This window comes from Oreochromis niloticus, linkage group LG23 (assembly GCF_001858045.2).
Source record: "Oreochromis niloticus isolate F11D_XX linkage group LG23, O_niloticus_UMD_NMBU, whole genome shotgun sequence".
Taxonomy (NCBI): Eukaryota; Metazoa; Chordata; class Actinopteri; order Cichliformes; family Cichlidae; genus Oreochromis; species Oreochromis niloticus.
In genome coordinates, this window is record NC_031986.2 from 30,176,659 (window position 1) to 30,198,574 (window position 21,916).

General features: G+C 37.1%; 1 protein-coding gene across 3 annotated transcripts in view; it reads left to right on the forward strand.

Annotated features, from left to right (window-relative positions):
• The window catches only part of naaladl2 (N-acetylated alpha-linked acidic dipeptidase like 2), a 460,031-nt gene that overhangs the window by 192,929 nt on the left and 245,186 nt on the right, over nucleotides 1–21,916 (forward strand). The window contains exons 5-8 of one of the 3 annotated variants that reach the window (XM_005451121.4): nucleotides 5,749–5,788; nucleotides 11,212–11,388; nucleotides 11,815–11,992; nucleotides 14,114–14,275. In XM_005451121.4, the coding sequence (XP_005451178.1) occupies nucleotides 11,220–11,388; nucleotides 11,815–11,992; nucleotides 14,114–14,275 (509 nt within the window). In that variant the 5' untranslated portion in view covers nucleotides 5,749–5,788; nucleotides 11,212–11,219. Of the gene's footprint in view, nucleotides 1–5,748; nucleotides 5,789–5,809; nucleotides 5,832–11,211; nucleotides 11,389–11,814; nucleotides 11,993–14,113; nucleotides 14,276–21,916 lie in introns of those variants that run through there. The other 2 variants (XM_025903118.1, XM_013270770.3) reach the window with 2 other exon arrangements.

The window sequence follows — 21,916 nt, forward strand, 5'->3', positions numbered from 1 at the left end:
CCCTGTCTTTCTCCCTTTCTCTTTCACGCAGCCGATTATCGATGCGAATAGCCAGGTCCACCAGAGCTTCAAAATCGTCAGGTTCATCGCGAGTAGCAAGCTCATCCTTCATGCGTTCAGTTAAGCAATTAACGAATGCCCCGCACAGCGCATTATCAGCCCAACCTGTCTCAGCGGTTTTAACGCGGAAATTGATGGAGAAATCGGCCACCGACTGACTGCCCTGCCGCAGCCCAGACAGCTGCCGCCCGGCTTCGTCGGCGCGCAGGGGATGGTGAAAAATGGCCTTAAGATCACGAATAAATTGGGCATAGGAAATTGTCTCGAGTGGATGGAGAGCGAGGTACGATTCGGCCCAACTCAGAGCACGATCCCGGAGAGAGCCTATAACAAAAGATATTTTAGAGGCATCATCCGAATATGCCTGAGGGAAACGTCGAAACAAAAGGGAGACCTGGATCAAAAACCCTCCACACCGACCCAGCTCTCCTGAGAACGGAGTCAAAGCCGGGGGAGCAGGATCGCGAACCGAACCCACAGGTGGCTGACTGGGTGGAGTGGGAGGAGAGGATGGCTCGCTGGAGGCAGCCGGGGGAGCTAATCGAGCGAGTGTCGCCTGAATGGCGGTCAAGGTGTCGTTAACCCGACCCACCCACTGTTCAGATTGCTGAAACTGTTTAGCCAACCTGGACAGTGACTCCTCGTGTTTGAAAGCAAATCGCCGGTAGCGGCGTCCGTATGTTCTGCTGGGTCCATAAATGTGTTGGTCGGAGTATTCTGTTATGACAAATGCAGATGGACCCAGGAAGCAGAACGCACGGAGGCAGAGTTGCAGTGAAGACAGTTTATTTACAGTGAGGGGGGAGGTATTTACAAGGACAACAACGGTGTATGAATGGGGACACGGAGCCAGGACGTGCTGGTGACGAAAACACACATAGGTAGTGCACTCGATCTAAAAAAGGAGAGGGACGAGAATTAGGAGGGTCTTGCCTGTTAACCGAGAAAAGCTTAAAACTTTACAGAGAGTTGGAGAGCTTACTTGGCACTGTTTAAAGCCCAGAACCTCCAGGCGAGGCAAAACAGTCGAGGCAAAATCCTAGGGAGGAAACAAAACTCCTTACAGTCACCAAAAGTAATCCAAGGGCTCCAACAGGCAGGGGCAGAATTTCAACTCTCCAAAAATGCCAATACTCCGACACTAGTCTTCTGTCAGGTAGCTCCTAAAGAACACTTCTGAAGAAAGCATCTGATGAGTAACAGGTGTGCCAGGTTCAGTGACTCACTGCCCCGCCTACCTATACAAAAAGGCAGGCACCAAAAACACATACAGACAAAAACACCACATAACCAAAACCCAACTCCTAACACTGCTAGGTCCATAAATATTTGAACAACAACACAATTATTGCAGTTTTGGACAGCAAAGATATGATTGAATTAGATGCTTTTAGCTTTAATTCAAGGGTTTAACAAACAGTGTTATAGTTACACATTTGCACTGTGAGTTAGTTTTGTAGCATTTGGATGAATCTCAGCAGAGAGTGTAGTCCTGCATACTTCGTTTTATATCTATTTTCAAGTTAATATATATTTATATTCAGTTTATACTTTTGATTTGACTGCTTTTATCAGCAATCAAATCAGTAAACACAAGTGACATAGTTCCAATGGCAGCTATATGTTCCCATGCCATAATATGATTGTTGGGGTTTCTTTCTAATATTGGAAAGTCTTTACCTTACAATATAAAGCACCTTCCATAACTAGGAATGCGCTTTAGATGTTTTGATAAAGTCTCATCTTGACTGTTATTGTGTGCAACCAGTGGTTTGCACCTTGTTGTAAACCTTTAATTACAGTCATGCTAAATGCAGTACTTTTTAAACCAATTAAATTAAAGTTGAAAGTTTCCTTCAGTCAGATCTTTTTTTCATATTTTTAAAAAAATAAATAAATGTATAAATGTCAAAATACTTACTTTCTATCTGTATGTGACTCTAACCTCAGTGTGACGTGGAGTCTAGATCCATTTACATAACAATCTTTATTCTGGTCTTAAGTATAATTTATTTAAAATATCATTTGGTTTCTGAATTTTCAATCGCATTCTCGACAAGCTTAGTGTTCTATTGATGTTCCACTCATTACCTAACTGTAATTTGGACAAGGGCTTTACACTAGTCTGTTTTCGCTAGTCTTCTTTCCCACTTTCTATCAAAATGCTAACAATTTAATCAAATTAATACCTGACATGAACACATTTCAATGCTGAGAAATTTTAGATATTCATACATTTAAAATATTTATCATTTGCTTCTTTTTTGTTGTTAAATTAAGTCTTTACATTTGTGATCATCACACAAAACATAGTGATGGTCTGCTAATATCTGAAATGTAAAATGTTATTCAGTGTTGCCTGCGGTACTTTTCCATTAAATATCTGACTGTTCTGTTTTCCAAAATCCACCCACCACGGAACAAGAAAACTTGACCTTCAGCTGTAATGGACTACATAACCTGTTGACTTGTGGGTAATGCAGTTTTTAATGGACTGGCTTGAACTTTTAGAGTCAGGAATATAGCAAGCATAACAGCATCCAAGAGAACCAAGAGAGAAAACAAGAAAGAAAACTGATATTGAGAGGAAGAAATACAAAAACACCCTACCAGATAAGAATGTTTGGCTGTTATTGTTTTCCGTGTCTAACATCGTGAGACATGGCCTGTGGTATTCAGGAGATTTAATGCGGAGGAGAGAGTGAGGGATCCATAAAGCCTCTGCTCTCCTCCAACACCCCAGGGGAAGCCATCTTTAATTCATGAACACTATAAAAATAAAGGTTTTTCTCTGATGGCCCTGCAGCCTGTAACAAACTCTCACAGCTACATGGCACCGTGCAGATGTTAATGCTGTGGTTATGGATGGATACCGGCATGCGAGACCCAGGATATATTTTATGCAGAAATGAAGTCTACCTTTGGCTGTGCTGCTAAATGGATTCCAATAAGCTTCATGTTGATTTTTTTTTTTGCTCTGCAGAGATAAGACAGACACATGAAGGCTAGACTTTGTGTAGTACCAAGCTAGCATAGTTGGCTAAAATAAAAGAAGTAGTTAGACTTCTTAATCTTCGAAAGATCCTATCGAATATAAACCAAGTTTCAAGACTTTCTTAACAAGCCCATATTGCAATTTATATGTACCACATCAGTTTTGGTGTTGGATCCTGTCATAGCTGTGAATCTGAAAGTCTTTTAACAGTAGCAAAACATCTTTCTAATTGTGTAATTAACTATTTCTGTTACTATCTGTAATGGTGTACTGTCATTTCATTCCTTAAAGTATTTTCCAGTTTGAATGTTACAGATTCTCCCCAACACTTGCCACAACTCGGGGGCAAATCGAGATAGAAGCTGGTACTAACTTCTGAATTCATAGGTCTCTGCAAGTTAAAAGAAAAGGTGTATAGTTATCTTCTGGAAAATCATATGGTATAACACAGTCTAGTACATATGGTACCAAAACACAAGAAAGTCCGTGATATAAAAAACCCTACAGTAAACCTGGTGTGACCTGGGCCTCCCCATAATGTTAGCTCACCAAATAGAGATGTATATATGCCTTGTTCCAGTAGTCTTCTCATTAATACATCCTGGTTGCTTAGTGCCAATGCTGGGTGTTGCCTGAGCCGGTATGGCTTTAGATATGTATCTCTTACTCAGGTTCCAAGTTGAGCTTGGGTAGCATGAAGGGCCAGTCAAAAGTGGTCACAGTTGTAATAGGACCATTAGGAGTTGTAACCTCAAAAATTGGAAGAGTTGCTCCAACAGAGTCGAGGTGTAACATCAAAGGTCCAAGGAACAGCTAAGCTACTCGCATATATGTGCGCGCGCGCGCGTGTGTGTGTGTGTTTAAGAAAACACTGAAAACACAGCAAGACTGACTACAGCATAGCAATATACCCCTGTTTTGTATGCTTTATGCTCTGTAAGTCTACTCGGATGGCATAAATGTGTCAGGAAAAATTATTTACACATTTGATTTAGTTATAATGATAATAATAATAATAATAATGCATTGGATTTTATATAGCGCTTTTCAAGGCACCCAAAGCGCTTTACAATGACATTATTCATTCACGCTCACATTCACACACTGGTGGAGGCAAGCTACAGTTGTAGCCACAGCTGCCCTGGGGCAGACTGACAGAAGCGAGGCTGCCATATCGCGCCATCGGCCCCTCTGGCCAACACCAGTAGGCGGTAAGGTAAAGTGTCTTGCCCAAGGACACAACGACCAGGACAGAGAGGCCGGGGATCGAACCGGCGACCTTCCGGTTACAGGTGCCCTTCCCTTATGTGTAAATGACTTTATATCAACTAGACAGGCAATTTTTAAAATACTATTTTTCATGTCTTCTCAAACTGTTCTCTCCACTTTAGTTCTCTTCACTGTCCTTGTTGTCTATCTTAATGTCGTGCCTATTTTTGACTCAAAATGTTTAAAGCAGTGAGGTAAATAAAAATGCAAATATATTTAAACACATTTGTGGGTATGCTTAAAAAGTCACCATTGCCAAACAGTGTTGCCCTGAGAAGGCAGAAAAAAAAACACAATTCTAAACAAACAAAATGAAGAAAACTTAAGAGTCTCTACACAGACCTTGCACGCACGCACACACAAACGCACACACATTGTTTTATTTATAGTTTATGTCATATCATTTTAATACATTTTTAAGGCAAGTAATTTTCTCTTCATCTTACACCATGTACTCCTGTGACAAGTGTCAAAAAAGGAATTCCTCCTTCAAATGCTGCTTGACCATTTTTGTTTTGTTTTAATCATTTTTAAAAGCATTAACTAGACATTTGGCTTAAGAAAATTTCTGTTGCCTAAGGCCAATGCTCTGCAGAAGAGGGTTAATGTTGAACATTGAATTCATTGCTTATTATACTGACGCACTTTGTAGAATTCGTGGTCAGATTAAATTATATTAACAGTATTCTCTCCCTTAACCTTGAGTCACATAAGTGTGAAAAATTATATCAGCAATATCATCTGGAGTTTGTAAGGATGTGGCTGTATTTTGCTTTTCAAGCTGTGACATTAGTTTTAGGGTTTTACAGCTTACAGCTGTACGAAATCCACAATGACATGGATAAATAATAGATAACCCATTAGAATGGGGATATGTTGCAAATTGAGAATATAACCTAATATAACCCTTGTTAGAAGTTTAGAGTGTAAAAGGTTTGCATTGGGACATTAAAGGCTCCTTTCACTTATGCTTCCAAAGTTAAGGAAAATGCATGGCATGAAGTAAAATGCCATCATAGCAAAAAAAAAAAGATTTATTTTTTTTCTAAATACTGACTTAAACCAGACAGTCCCATGTATCTGTTAGCAAATAAGTCTGCATTTTAGCACACCCACACATGCAAGCACCTCATTTGCTGCCAACCACCACAGAATGTGAACGGAGCCTTAATGGAGATGCTCGATTATTCCATTACACTGCTGTTTGCTTTTCTTATTTGTCCCCAGTGGTCTTACCCTTTCTTGCATTAACCTAGAATACTACTGGGACACAAATCAGGGTGGAAATTATTTTATAATTTGTGTGTATTGTACAGTATTCGTGGATGTGAAAGTATAAAGTGAATGGCAACTTTGAGGTTTTTTTAATGCATGATTTATGTGAAAAAAATGAATAATTTGTGGTCTGTGCTTCTCTGTGGCAGGGAGAGGGAAATCCATGATTGACAGCATACTTCCTGCTCTGTAAGTACGGCAGCTGACAAGGTCGTGTCAAATGAAATGATTGGTGAGGAGAAGTGTTTGGGAAAATATTCTTTCTCTCTCACTCTTTGTCTCTGCCCTGATCACACTAAGTGTATTCAGCTGTGTCTAGAGCAAACTGGCGATGCAGTAATTTATGAATGAGAGGCGAATAGTAGTGAAAGGTAGCAGATACAGCAGATGGCCTGTCAATCTGCTTAGAGCTGAAAGACAAAAGATGAATGACAACTTTGTTCCTCAAGCCTGCATTTGTCCTGCTATATAAATAGTAATCTTACACAAATATGTGTGCAAGTATTTCATATCAGAAGAACAATTTGATGAGGGTCTTTGTCCCAGCATACCAGTGCTATTGTTCTACACCTCTTCAAAGCAACAGATCTGTCTGATTATGGAGCGCTTCTCTGAAGGTCAAAGAGTAGCTTTTGCATCAGGCTTTTCATTTGCTATTCAGAATTTGTTCTTGGTTTGACGCTGAAATCGATTGCTATTAAAAAGCTTACTTTGAATAGTAATTGCACATAATAGAGCCATTTAAGACTCACTGAACAAACTACATAATTGTTTGGGCAGTTGTCCCCCTCACTATGGCTGCTCAACAGTTTTTTTTAATGTCTTAGCATATTTGCCTAAAATATGTTGCTATCAAATTGATCTACTAACACATCTACTATTTCTACTTCACCAATGTAAATTATATAATATAAACAACGCACAATTGAAACTAGCAGTAAAACTAGCACTAGTAAAAATTTTAAAATAAATTCCTAAAATATGAAAAGACAAACGATAAAATGAGGAGTTAGATGTGTTATACAACACTGTAACCAAGGAACTTGTTAATGCTAGTCAGTCACAACAGCTTATAAAGTAAGTTAGCCTAGTTGTAAGCAGAGCAATAAATCCTGGCAGTTGAGACACAAAGTTGTATCACTGCATTTAGTTTTGCATCTGAACTAAATCATCTAAGATATAAAGAAAATGACTACTTCTGCCTACCTCAGACCAAGCGACCAAAAACCTTGTCTACAGCTAGTAATGTACAGCTGGACATTGCAAACTTGCATCAAATTCACCAGAAGTGGAATGTCCAGCAAAATGTTCATAGATTTATTTTTCCTCCATGAGCTAGCACTATTCCACTGAATAGAATTGAGTTTGAGAAGTTTTTCCATTTAAATGCTGATGTGTCCTATTGCACTCAAGTCACTGCTCAGCAAAAAGCATCGCTTATGATCCCTCCTAATTTACATTTTCTTAATGTCAATCTCTAATTTGATTTTTTTCTCAAATTTAACTGCAGATGATCTCTGAAATTATTGTTGGTTTCTAAAACTACAATTTAATGTAAAGGTCTGATATAATGATGATTATCAAATAAATACATGATAAATGAATGAAGTTAGTGTCAAGAGTTGAATGCTGCGCTTTTCCTGTAGGCTTTGAATTTTATATGAACTTTTTACTGCACAAATGCTTTTAATTTGTTAGAGAAATGTAGCTGCTATGCCTGCATCCTCTGAAATGATGTGTCTGTCACCTCAATTAAGATCACATCAGAAAAGGCATACAGATGGCAATACACTGGCACTGTCAAATGTTGTTACACTTTGAAATGAAGCCGTGAGCCCAAAGAGCAACATTTTGTTTTACTTCCCAAAGTATAATGAGCCTTAAAAATTCTGTGACGCGTTCAGGCAAACCCACGGGCAAAGGCTGCCCCCTCGTTACATGATTTATTGAAAAAGAGCTTTAAAGTGTGGTGATGTTTTGGTTGCAGCTGGGAGACGGCATCTAACTCGAACTGACAAAGAGTGGAGTGGGTGTTGGATGAAGAGCAATAATTATCCTGATTTAGACTTAAAGTGAGATTTTTGTGGATTGCTACTCAGGTGTGACACCAACAGTTTGCTGATTGTGTACTTAAAACTCCACCAGAATAATGGTGATTAATGTAATCATGTTTTATTCAATTACTTTTGATTAAGTTTGATAATTGGAAATTAAATTAGAATGTCAGTTTAATTCAAGGGTTAATTTTGATTAACAGGCAAACAGGCAAATTCCATATTTAAGGAATTATTGGTATTACAGTTTGTCAGGATTTCTCATTTTAACTTTCAGGAACTTTAAAGACAGCAGTGGTTAGCATTGCACATTTCTAAGAATAAAATTAACAGAAAAAAAACAATGTGTCTTTGTGTGGATTGGAGAAATCAAGAAGCCTTCAGTGAATCAAAAAATTAATTTTAAGACAAATACTGGGAGGAGTGAACCAAATTGCCAAATTAATGCTAAATTAAGTGACACCATGTTTAATACAAATTTGGATTAAGATGTACAGGAAAAGTTGAAAATCACTTAATATTTGACATGAACAGCAACAATCAATCAACATCAATTTGTGATGTCAATGACGCTGGTAAAGATATCCAGATTTTTGCTTTTCCTATTGTCAATATCCCCAGTCAATAGAAAGATAGTAAAACTAGCTGGTTATTTGTCCATTTATTTATACTTTTCACTTTTCTGTCCATGGAATTCAGTCTGAAGTACATATATGGAAACTTAGGATATACTGAACATCTTTTAAAATACATTTTCAGTAACATGATCAAAATTCTGTTGTGCGAATATATTCTTTTGTTTAAAAAAATCTGTGGATGTCACATTAAAAATCGATACGAAAAATGCAACAAGTTAAATTACATGTACAAAAGAAGATAAAAAGAGTGGGAATCTTATAACTCCTGCAGTGATAGGTATCAAGTGAAAGCCACTGCAGTGTGTGTGAGGCTGTAACAGAAGGTCAGCAGTTAAATGAACTTTTGTTCCATTTTACTGAGAGGAGCCTTCATCTGCATTGAGCTAGAAGTAATGAAAGTGTGGTAGAGCATTGAAGATTGATGCCAAGGAACTCCCAGACCTCTTTCCTCTGCTTTTTACCCTCTCTTATTCATCTATAAACACTCTGTTCTTTCCTTGCTTCCTGTTTTCAACTATGTTTCTTTGTATCTCTGCCACTGCTTCTGTACCATTTTCACTGTATCCGTCTTCTCTCTTCTCTAAAACTCTTCATGTAATTGTCACACTCACATGTCTCCTCTCTATCTAAATCCCCCTTTGTAATCAGTAAAACAGAAACAGATGCAGTGTCTAAACAGGGACAATTCAGATCTGTAATCGATTCACAGCTCCTCTGAGCTACAAATGATAAAATCACAATCATTAGTATAACCAACAATTGCTGTGTTCTTTTGTTCTTTTGGTATTTAGGGTAAGTGCAATAATTGCCTCTGCTAATAAAAAGAACGAATCATAAACAAAGAAAGGAAAAAAACCACAAAAGATACTATGTTCTTTATATGTTTGTTGATTTACTTGTAGTTATTATTGTCATTGTTTATACTGACTGTTATACTATACATGTGTATATGTATATATATACACATATATATATATATATATATATATATATATATATATATATATATATATATATATATATATATATATATATATATAGTCATATGTCTGGTGATGATGAATCACAGAGGCTTATCTTGTGTATATACTGTATATTGCATTATAAAACTTGAAAAATAAATACATACGATTTCATTTGTTGAGATGTTTGTTAAGATGAGGTCAAATGTCATCTGGCTTTATCTCTGTGAGTAGCATCTTGCATCCTTAGCATGGCTTTAACTCACACCGGGCACATTTCTGATGCTTGTTCTGTGCATATTCCTGCCCCTTTTTATTTATTCTCTTCAGCTTGATAAAATTATGTACAGAAAGAGGTCCAGCATCATTGTTTAGCAACACTGAGCGGGGAACCCCTTCTGGGACACATCCACCCCCAATGTTTGTCTGGAGCAACTCTTGAAAGGGGTTTAAAGTAACCGCAATTGTAAGCCCATTCAATTCAATTAATAATAATTTTAAAAGTAAATGGCCTAGTGTAATGAATACTTAAGGACAAGTAACATTACAGTATAAAAAGGCTTAAGATAAGTACAATTACACAAAGAATGACTGTAGTAATGAGAAGAGTTGTAACTTATTCGTAACCAAGTTACTTGCTACTTCAAACCCGCATCACTGACTTTCATGTCAACATGATTTTCTTTTTGTGTCCTTTCTTCTTTTGTTTTTCTTTAAACCAGTTAACATTGAATAAACTGCCAAGTGTGAACTGGTCAATGTACACAGAATAAGGACCAGTAAGTTTGACAGCCAGTCTGATGCTGTTCTTTATTTATTCTCTCTCTGTCTCTCTCTCTCATTTTTTTTTTATCCTACCACAAGCGGTTATTGATTGGGCAGTTCATTTGCCCATTCATGGTGGACTTTGATGGAATAGCGTATAAAAAGCACTGTTAAACTTGATGACATGCTGAGACACTAGCTGGGAGATTTTATAAACCTGATCTTCACTCAGATAACACAGACACATACACAAACAGACACGCAGTCTATGCATGCATGTGATACCAGCCACACTGAGATTTAATGATGCTGTTAAGGAGCTGTATTGAACCCAGAGTTGGTTTTACTGGCCAAAACACAACCAACACGTATACTATCCTACAGACTCGACAAATTCTGCATGCACAAACACAAACTTGCACACACATACACACACACTTACATTTACTTAGATCCACTACTTAACTTGCCTTAACAGCTTGTAACTGGCCTTCTCTCTGTCATTTTAATGTGTATAAATGAATCGCAGCCCCCTGTGGTGCTTTTACTCTTCATAATTGTGTGCTGAGAGGCTCTGGTAAGTCACTTAGCCCAAGTAGCTTTTAACCACATTTATCAAATTTTATTCTTTGTCCCACACGAATGTAACATCCATTACCTTAAGTCAAATGAGGCAGTTTTAATCCGACCCAGGTGGTGGACTTTCATTGCACACTGGCTGGCTTACTTCCAAATAAGTGTCAGTAGACACTGCGTACGTCAACATATGCAATATGCTATCATTGTCTAAGACGGACTGCTCTAAGGATCTGCTAACTTTTTGGGTCATTAAAAGTTGTTGCAACCATTATATATGTTTTTCCCTTTTTATTTTTACTTTCAGATAATGAGAGGAGATGATGCTTTTAAGGAAGGATGATCTATTATTCTCTATTTCAGCTGAAGCAAGTGATTTATAGCTCACATTCATAGTGGTATTAAATATAAGAAAAGGCAAAAGAATGAAAGTCCTATGATCTCAATAACAAATAACATGGAAACATTTGCACCCAGGGTTGTACAAGGATTTTAATGTTTCCTTCATGAAACAATTTTATAGTATCAGAAACATTTATTAGAAATTTGAAACTTGTGTTATTACATAAACATAAAATCAGTTATTTAATTATTAATTATTTGCATGTGTGTTTCAGGTAAGATAATGGCATATAGGAAGGTGTGTGATGCCCAGGGTGGTCCGCTGGTCGGTGAGGTTCTGCACTGCTCTGGAGGTCTAGACCTTGACTGGGATCTGGACAAGGAAGAGCTGCAGGAACCAGGGCCAAGCATGGACCGCATGCAGATGCAACATATAGACTGCCAGAGATCAGGTGAGGTTTGATTTCATTTCATTTGCAATTCCCTATAACACTTTCTGCTTGATAAGATATCTGCTAATGGTTTTAAAACCTTATAAGTACCCTAAAACGAAACTTGAGTTTCTAAGCTTTGAATGTCTCCGTTTAAGTTGTGGCTGAAGTTCTGTATAAACAAAAGCTCTCTATCCTATGCCTTCTGAAGCAAGTAGGCTAATCAGTTTAACGACTGAAGACAAGGCTTCATTAGAATACAATTATACTGCTCCATCACAGAGGGACACATTTTCTCTGTTCATGCTGTTTATTGTTTTGAATCTTATGAAGTTATGTAGCGTTGTACTTTTTTTTACTTCATCTTTACAATTGTTCCACACACAAACTCCTGTGACAGTAATGCTGTAATGTTGACTTTAATTGTGTTCAATGCTATAATTTCAGGGTGTTCAGACCCTGGTCCTGACCCTGACCCTGAACTGATGGAACCCATCCAGCCCTCTGTATCAGTTTCACCACATGGACGATTTGAACGACTTCAAGAAGATCCCAACTACATCTCCCATTTCACCAGGGCTCCTGGACATAAAGGACAAAGACGACTGCACTGTTTCCTAGTCAAGTAATTCAAGGATCCCTGTATCTGCCCATACTCACCTTTGTAGAATTTTTTCCACTTTAGAACTTAGATCATATTGACAGTTTATGCATTACAATGATGTAACCGATAATAGTGGATAAGATATAGGAGTTTAAATATGGGTGCAAATAAGACTGGAAAATCGAACCATGAAACTATAAAATAAATATGGTGTAATTTCACAATGGATGCCATTGCGTTTATCGGTTATTACAACATACTGCTGCTCTATATCCTGCCTTTGACAAAAGTTTGCAATAGCATTATGATAAAAACAAAAACAAATAAGCAAAGAAAGAGTAGCAATGCAGTTTTGGAGTGAGTTGAATTTTAACCCATGCAGTTAAAATATTATCGTTTAAACTTTGTGGACAAAGAATTCGGCATTCAGGGCCTTCATTTGCTAGAAGGTAATAAAAACATTGGTCCAGGAAGCATTTGTTTCCTCTTGTCTAACTTATGAGATCAACTTTTGAATTACTCCATAAAAAAAACACTGTCCATTTCCCTACCCCTTAAAAAAGTGTCAAACACTTCTTAGTTTCCTTGTCCCTTCAAACAAACTGAAATCAGCTGCAAAAAAAATTGAAGAGCCTTTGGAACACAAATAACAGCATAATTGGAACCATAATGTAATTACTGATTTTAGTAGAGTAATGCACTGTTACATTACTGCGTTATTGATAAATAATGTCATTACAGTAATCTTATTGCATCTTTGGTATCCGTTACACCCAACACTGATTACATTTTTCTGTTTTTATTATATGACTCCTGCCATTCATGTCTATACCAATGAATATTTGTTCCCTGCGTATAAATTGAATTGGAAGTGGAACTAAAAAAGTCTTTGACCTTTGTCCTCTCACTGCTGATGCTAAACATCATCTAATCTGAATGTTTCACTGAATCTACTTCTTCCTCTCGCTCCTTCTTATCTATATTACCCTACTCAGTGCCATTAATGTACTATAGGAGAAAGTTTGGGAATAGTCCCTGAGTGGCCATAGAACAGTCTTAGACGTTCTGTAATTGACAGCACCTGCTAGAATGCCTTTTGAATATTAAACTTTACATTATGTGCAAGCATTGCTTTACTTTTAAGACTCTCAACTTAGTTAGAGGACTCTTGATCTATATTTCCACAAGACAACAGTAAGTTTATGAGGAGTACTTATGAACAGAGTGTTCAGTTGCTACTTTAATTTTTTTGCTATAATGTTTCGTAATACATGTTTGGTGATTTTGAAATAAACAAGCTGCCAGATAAGATTAAAATGGATGTACAAATAAACCATTGTTTCAACTCATTTAGGGACTTACAGGGGGTGTGAGCAATGCACTTTTCTCCAAATTGTGTTTCCAGCTTCTTCATCTAATCTTTGATGTCAGAAGCACATGTTACCATACACATATATCCAAACGTGTTTTTTAGATCAAGAAGAGAATAAGTCTTAGAAAGTGTACTACAACAAGAATTTCAGCAATATAGTTAACATGATTAAAAAAAAGAAGAAGTTTGCGTTATAAAGGACTGATCGAGTCTGGCATATGCAAAATACAGGCTGGTTAATGTTGTTAAATAGTCAGCACTGATTTTTTAATTTTTTTTATTAATGAGCAAAGAATTATTCTCAGAGTTTAAAAAAATAATCAAACAAAAAAAAAAAATCTACTTTATATTGGCATGTATGTAGGTGTAGATCTCAATTTAGTGCATGGATATTCTACAGCAGTTCTTTACCTAGGTCTTAGATAGATTAAGAAGGGTAAACTAATTATCTGGATAATAAATAATATATGAAGCCAAAACCAAATATACATCAGATAGGCTGTAAACATCAGATAACACCTTAAGCAGCTGTAAGCTTTGGTTGTCTTTAGAAATGAAGGTATTTACATTTTGTAAATATAGATATTTTTCAGTAAGACTCAGGGATAGGCCAAGATCAAAAAGATATATACATTCCTAGCGAAAGCCAGATGATACTGACGATATCATTATACAAATATATCTAATACATCTTAATAGCGTCTTTGATTGCTTATATAATAGAATAACTTTAACATTAATATGTGATTGCTCCCTTCTCTTCTTTGTAGATACTTCCTGGCAGGGGTGGCTCTTTTTGTCCTCGGTGCCCTGATTGGTTGGTTTACTCACACATCTACTATCAAATCACCTGTTCTGCCACCCGACAGCTCCGACCTGCTGGAGGAGTTGTTAAAAGGAATTACTGCTGACAAGATAGATGCCCTTCAAAAGTAAGCCCCCAGTTTCAAAATTTGCATTGCCCTTCTTGAATTAAATGCTTTTCTTTGGAACCACTCTTTCAAAAACACGATTCAGCTCGGTAAGGTTTCGGTAAAGACTAATTGCGTTATCAATAGTGTTATCATAAAGGGAAAGCAATATGGCTATGAAGGGGTAGGGCCGAATTATTTTTTAAAAGACGTAACACAGGTGGACAGAGAGGAAGTCTCTGTCTACCCATCTGAGGGCCCTTAAGGTCACTGTTATTTTCACTTGTTACCTTCTAGCCAGACACTGATCTATTTATAGCCAAAGAAGAAAGAAAAGATCCAGAGATAGCAGAAAGAGAGAAAGGGGAGGAAATGAGAGATAAAAAAGTAGCAGGTAACAAATCTTTTTTTCCTTTTTTAATTTATTTATTTTTTTCTAACACTGATACAAACCTCCATCAACCTGAACGTTGTTTTCTCCAAGCCAAAGGATCACGGGATGCCTGGGTGTATGTGTCTGTGTGAGATAACAGGCTTTGCCACTGAACTGAGACAATCATGTCACCATGGTTTCTCTCTGAGTTTTCCATGCTTTTTATAATTTATTTTCTCACATTTATATTTCAGGGTGCCAGAAACACCCCCATCCAACCTTCCATAACCACCAAAGCTACCCACACACACACTTACACTCTACATCTCTACCATCTGTGTGAATGATGAAGTTTCTCTCCATCGCAGTTATCAGTGAATTTAAATGGTTTTTTGCTGCTCCTGTCAGTCCTTCATGGAAGAGTTTGTCATTTATTATAACTAAGAACATCAACACATATGACTAATGTTTTAGAAAGGTGAAACATGAAATTAGAGGAGTGGTCTGCAATAGAAAATGGTGCTAAAATAGAATGTACAGAAGTCATTGTCTTTGTAGACATTATGGACACCCAGCTTTGTGAACACTCGAGAACAGGACCACATAGGATTTTCAAATTGGTAATATTAATAATAGCATCTGATAAAAATGTCAAAGAAGTTTGAATTTTGGCTACCATTACCTCATGGTAAGGTCAAAGGTCAAGCTTTCTGAAAACTAAATCCGATAACTCAAGAAGGAGTCACCTAGGACTTATACCCTACCTGCATCATCTAGGAAGATGATAGGTAGCACAACGGCAGCAAGATTTTGGTTTTTTTTTTTGTGACAAACAACCATAAAACTAGCCCTCACGTATCGAATCCTGTCAGTTTCCATTAAGGATATATTTAGGCTTTCTTTAATAATGGAAAAAACAGTTTGTTGGGATGCTGTGAAAAAAATCAGAATGCAGTTTAAAACAGAAGAAAGAATGCAGAAAGAATTATCTATATGAAATATTACAAGGGTAAGGTAAAGGTGGCAAAAGCTAAACACAATTCATGCAAATGTTATTATTTAGTTCCAGTGTACAGCGCTTTGCATCAGCTGTGGTTGTTTGAAAGTGCTTTATGAGTAAAGATGATGATGATGACGGCATTTGCAATTTTAGAAATAGTGATGCATGTAAGGTAAATGGACTGATTCGTTTATAGCGGTTTTGTACTTTATACAACATTCACCCATTCACACCAGCACTTTTTCCCACCTAAGCTTAAGTGCTTTCTATCTAACATTCACACACATTCATACTCCGATTGATGCATCACAGACAAAGTTGAGGTTAGTATCTTGCCCAAGGATATTTGGCATGTAGACTGGAGCAGCTATGGATTAAACCACCAACCTTCTGATTAGATTACCTGCTCTACCTCCTGAGCTACAGATACCCCTGTATCAAAAGTATATGTATGAATAAAAGCGGACGTCCACATAGAACAACAGAAACTTTTGATGTAGACAAACAGCAGGTCCTTGTGCCATCATCCCTCTTTGTCTGGTTCAAATTTGCACAAAAATTGAATCCATCAGGACTTCTCCCTGGCTCCAGTCCAATAGATGTGGTTAGCCACAAATAAATGATAAATTATTGTAGCAAATATTCTTAATCATTTTCTCTTGTTTCTCTATAATTTTACTTCAACAGTTACATTCACAACTTCAAGGCTATTATTCAAAAAGCTTCACAGTTAAAGGTGAAATGTGATCATTATTACACTTTGAAGAGGGCAGTATGTAGTTTTATATTGCCATTTATTGAAACTGATGGCATTTAGGGTTTCTCCAGTCATCTCCGTCATCAATTACGATAAAGATTCTATATTCACAATCATATTTTATGATAAAAATCTGTTATTTATGGACTCTTTACATATAGATAGATACTTTAGGTATCTATAGTTTGGTTCAGTGGATATTCCCGTATTTGCTTAACCTAGAGTCTGATCATTCTTTTTTGACTATTTACTTTATAAGGCACAGAAAACTGAATAAAAGCTATCTGACTTTGTGTTGAGTCTGCGATAGCAAAACTAAGACAGGAACAGACAAAGCAAAAGAGACACATGAAAGGAGTTCTGAAGACAGAGAAAGATGTAAGAGGAAAAAGGGGAGTCTAAGGAGATGATGGCAGAAGGGGAGCGTATTTAAACAGCTTTGCTTGACTAGACAGGGGAAATATCTTCGTGTGAATTAATTGCTGTTTGGTTTGCAGGATTCTCCCACATTGAGTGATTATTACATTTGCATGAATAGCTCCCATATTCAACAAATAACAATCAGTGTACATATTGTTTGGAATGGTGACTGTCTTTGCACAAACTAATTAAGTCCCCTTTTGTTTATTATATAATATTTCCAATCTTTGGCCTTGTTACTTAGCAAAATAGGGGGTGTCACGGCAGAACAGAACAGACTTTTTTTTTTCCAAGCTTGTCACTGTAGAAAGTTTATGCAACCAATTCTTTTTCAATTTACACTTCAAAGAGGTGTGTAAGCAAGCAGAGCTACTTTGAGAGAAAATGGATTAAGTTCAAATCCCTAGAAGATGGGCTCTCACTGCTAGTATCTTTGCCTGTCTAATACTTATCTCTCTCCTGCTAATTATACTCCTGTAATAAATTTTTGAGCTATATGGAAGTACATTTTTTGGTTGTTGCTTTTCTGCGTACAGGTCTGCACATATCTCAAATGTGAACAACTGCCTGTGGTTTTTAAGTTTTTAGAGATTTTAGGAGTAAATCCTGACACACTTTTTTACGACTGCAATCACTGCAGATTCCGGTTTGGTGATATGATCAGATGGCAAATCTTTATCTAGCTGATTTAGTCTTATCTAGATGATATAGATCTTGCTGTGCTAGCACCAGAACAAGCAGTAACATACATCACAAGCTATTAACCCAAAAATGAATTAAAAAAAAAAGAAGCTTAAAAGTGGACTTTTAAGCTTTGTGGAAAACTGCAATTTTAGATAACTAGCTAGCAGATGATGGCTGTTAAAACAGTGAATCTGTGTCTATTTACCATCTACTATTTTGTGTGAGTTTCTTTGCAAATTGCCTATCCCTTGACTAAGTATGTCAATTATTTGTGTTGTACATTTTTATGTGATGTTTTGCATGCTAATGACCAATGCAGAAATTTGAACTTTCTGTGGTCATAGTTCAAATGTCTTGATATCGGTTTTCTCTGCATATTTAAAAAATAATGAAATTATCCATGTTTGTTAGCAAAATAGGGTTGTCACATATCAAATTGTCAGCAGTTCTTTCCATCTTGACTGAATGGCTATTTGGAAGTAGAACGCATATTATGTGTGCTAATAAAATAATCAAAAACCTAAACACACCTTATAGCCTTGTTAAAGCTACTGTACACATGTTTATTCTATTTGGTTATTGAAAAGAAGGGTTTTAGAGGATTTTGTGCAAGAAAACTAAACTACCAGAGAACTGGTCATGGAGAAAGCTGCTGAAAGTGAAATGAATATGGGTGTCCTTGATAAGATTACTCTGTAAAATGTCTGGCTTATGGCTTTCTTAAATTATTTTCTTTTATTTTTCATGGAGTGTGAGCAGTGCTAGATACTTATCACTGATTTAGAGCTGAGCAAGTCCTCACTATTTGTAACTCTAATGTATCTACTACCTGTTCATGTAGTAATGGAAAGTTTATCTAAGTAATTGCCAATTGGACCAGCTTTTTTTTTTAAAACCTCTAACCACTTGAATGTCCCTAAACGTCATTAACTTTTTATAGGCATTTGGTCACCACATTGCTGTTAACTGCTTCCAGTGTTGACACGGCTTAACAACTTATGAGGCCGTAAATCTTTTAGGATTTAACCAAAATCTCACAGAGCAAGCACTTCCCTTACCAAAGCCAATGCCCATTTTTTGCACTTTCTTTAGAAAAACAACCCCTCATCTTCAGCCGCCTGTAATAACTGCCTCTGAATAAGAACATTTAGACGAGCTTGTTTGCGTGTAGCAGACATGCTTTAGATGGGTGTTTCGTGTACAGTCACGATCCTGCTGTGTTGCAGTGTGACCCATCATCTATAGGTTCTCATCCATCTTGACATCACTGCAGCTCATTTCACTGATTACTTCAACTCCTCATTAAAGTTGAGTTAATCACTGAAATCAGTTGCTTTAGTGACTGATTGCAGGGACTCTCTGGCCATGATAGCACAGTAACCTTTCTATATTGATGGAATTGCAATTAAGCTTTTTTACAACGTTTCTACTCTTTATAATTATGTGTATGTGCACGAGTCCACGTGAGCGAATTGATGATTGTAGGCAGAACTGAGGAGATTGTGCTACCAGAATAGAATTTTGCAGACATTGAGGACAGCTACAAGTACCTTGGAATCCTGTAGGGAAATGGGAACCATGAAAAGGCCAGAAAGAAAAGCAAAACCACCAAATATCTGCAGAGTGAGTCAAGGCCTGAGAAGTCAGCTGATTCCCATTCAGCAGTGCCTAGGGCAATCAGCACCTGGTCATCATATACCCTGCTGGACTAATCAGATGGCCAAAAGAGCAGGTGGATGCCACTGACATCAAGACAAGAAAGCTCCTTACCATGCATGGCGTGTCGCAATGGCAGACTTAAGAAGTGGCTGATATCAAGAAATCCTACCAATGGCTGGACTGAAAGACAGCACAGAGGCGCTAATCATGGCAGCACAGGAACAAGCTCGCAGGACAAGTTCAGTAGAGGGTGAGGTCTACCACACCAGGCAGGACCCCAGGTACAGGCTGTGCAAAGATGCCCCTGAGCCAATCCAGCACATAACAGCAGGGTGCAAGACGGTAGCAGGCAGGGGATACATGGAACACCACAACCAAGTGGCTGGTGTTGTATACAGGAACATCTGTGCCTGGAAGTCCCAAGGTGAAAATGGGATGCATCCCTAGGGTGGTTGAGAATGACAAAGCTTATGGTTTCTGAAAATCTATGTTGTTTTAGGTCATATTCACACAGACATATAGAATATTCCAAGTAATATTCCATGTCAAAAGACGTGGAAGCTGTTGTGGCTGAGCGCATGTGTGTGTGCAGTATGTTAACTTGAAATGCAGCCCTTGTCAAAATAACACTGAGCAACATGACAGCCATATCAATAACACTGTGTTTGGTGTTTCCAATAACATCAGACTGTGAATGGTAAATATGAAGTAGAATAAATGAATACAAATCCACAGCATAAGTAAGACCGCATCCAAACTGAGACATTATATAATTTGCAGTAGTTCCATTTAGATTATTCCAATGTTCAGTGCCAGGGTTTTGTGTTGAAATATAGACATATTTTATTTTCATGAATGTGATTTCTTGCTCATATAAAGCAATCAAGGGAAGCACAGAGGAGGAAAATACAGTAAGAGGGGAATGAAGGAAACAAATGAAGATGGAAAGGGTAAGCAGTCACCAGAGTGTGAATATAAAGAGAGGGAAAGAAAAAAGAGGCCATATTTGACAATGACACAAAAACATTGTGTTGATATAGTCTAACATCGTGATGTTTGCTGAAAAAAAGAACACGAGAACAGGAAATAAGTTTAAATGTACTTCAGATAATCTTTTTTTTAATAGTCTTCATGTAAATTTTTAACAATGATAAATGTGTGACAATAGGAGAGGAGACATTTTTAAAGTCATTTTTTCAATAAGATAAACGTATTTTTCTGATATGGAGATGAATGAATGATTATACAGGGATAAAAATATGAGATAAATGGACTTAATGTATTCCTTTGCCACAACTAGTTCTTACAATCATGAAGAAATATTCTATATTCTAATGGAAATAAAGTGAATGAGAGAATAAAGGGAAATGTTTAAATTGCATTGAGACCCACTTGGGTTGCTGTGGGGCCCAGAAACTAAAATTAGCTGTGCTGCTTTAAAACCAAAGCTGAGAATAGATTTAATATATTTATTAACAGTTATTTGTTTTAAACATATTAAAAAAAAAACATATTTACTGCCTTGCTTCACATTCACTCTACTTGCACTTCTGTCCAGAAGGTATGGCATCTCAGTATTCAGTATCAGTATCTCAATACAGTATTACAGTATTGTCTGTAGTCCAGAGAGCGAAGGCAGCTGAATTAATTACAATGCAACTTTTACACTTTTTTTTTTTTGGTCTAAGATAAAGGTAACAGTAAAATTTCTCCAGTTTATGCAAGTCTTTTTGTGTCTTTGATAGATCAATAAGAATGGAAAGAAAAAGGCCTGACACACACAGGCCTACAGTTACCCTCTGACAGCCTCTGGTTGCTAAGGAAAAATGTGTATGAATGGTTTGCAAAAGTTGCAGGGTGTTACTAGGGGAGATCAGTTGCAAAAAGGTGCTGCACCAAAACTTTCCTTGTGAAGAAATACTATTCTTTTCTTTGTGACAGGCAGCCTGGTGGCTGGTGACCAGTCTGTAGGCCTGTGTGACTGGGCCAAAATCTCAACAGCACTGATAAATAACAGTGGGAGTCATGTTTGGAACTGAGAAGAGCTCAAAAGACATACAAGTCTTCTATGGTGCAGAAAACTGAACCTGTCTGATCGGCCATAATTTCTCATCTACCGATGTGCTGCTTGGAGAAGTTTCCTAAGTATTATGTTTGAAAGAGAATAAGAGACACTTGAAATCTAAATAGTGTGATAATAATACAGGTATTCCTAAGCAAATATGAATATAATCTTACATTTGGGCTGCTGCATTTCTACTTATTTGTATTTCATCTCATCATATTTAAGTCAGCTGATAAGGAATAAGTCCTGAAATCAAGCCTTAGTTAAAATTTATGAAAAGTCCATCAGCATAATGTAAGATATAGTTTATGTATCCCAGCTTAAACTTAGAAGAAATAGCAAATAACAGCAGGAGTACATAAGAAACTGTGAGAAAGTGATGATACTGTCTTTTGCTGAGAGTGCATTTCTATTGCTCAGTTAAAGCTCTGCTTTATTACAAGAACACACACTCTCTAACATCTGTGGTTATGGAGCATTAGGTGCCAGTGATATGTCATGTGTCACTGTTTTTTATGGATATGCAGTATATGTGTGATCACAGACTCTGTTTTGTGATGGCAAGGGTTGATCTCCACTTTTTGTCCGAATTGATGCGAATAGGAAACCATATAACACTTTAAAATCATATTGATTGCTTACTTTTACAGTGTTTAAGGAATAACTAACTCAAAAATTTGCATTTTTGCTATTTCTTAAATGTG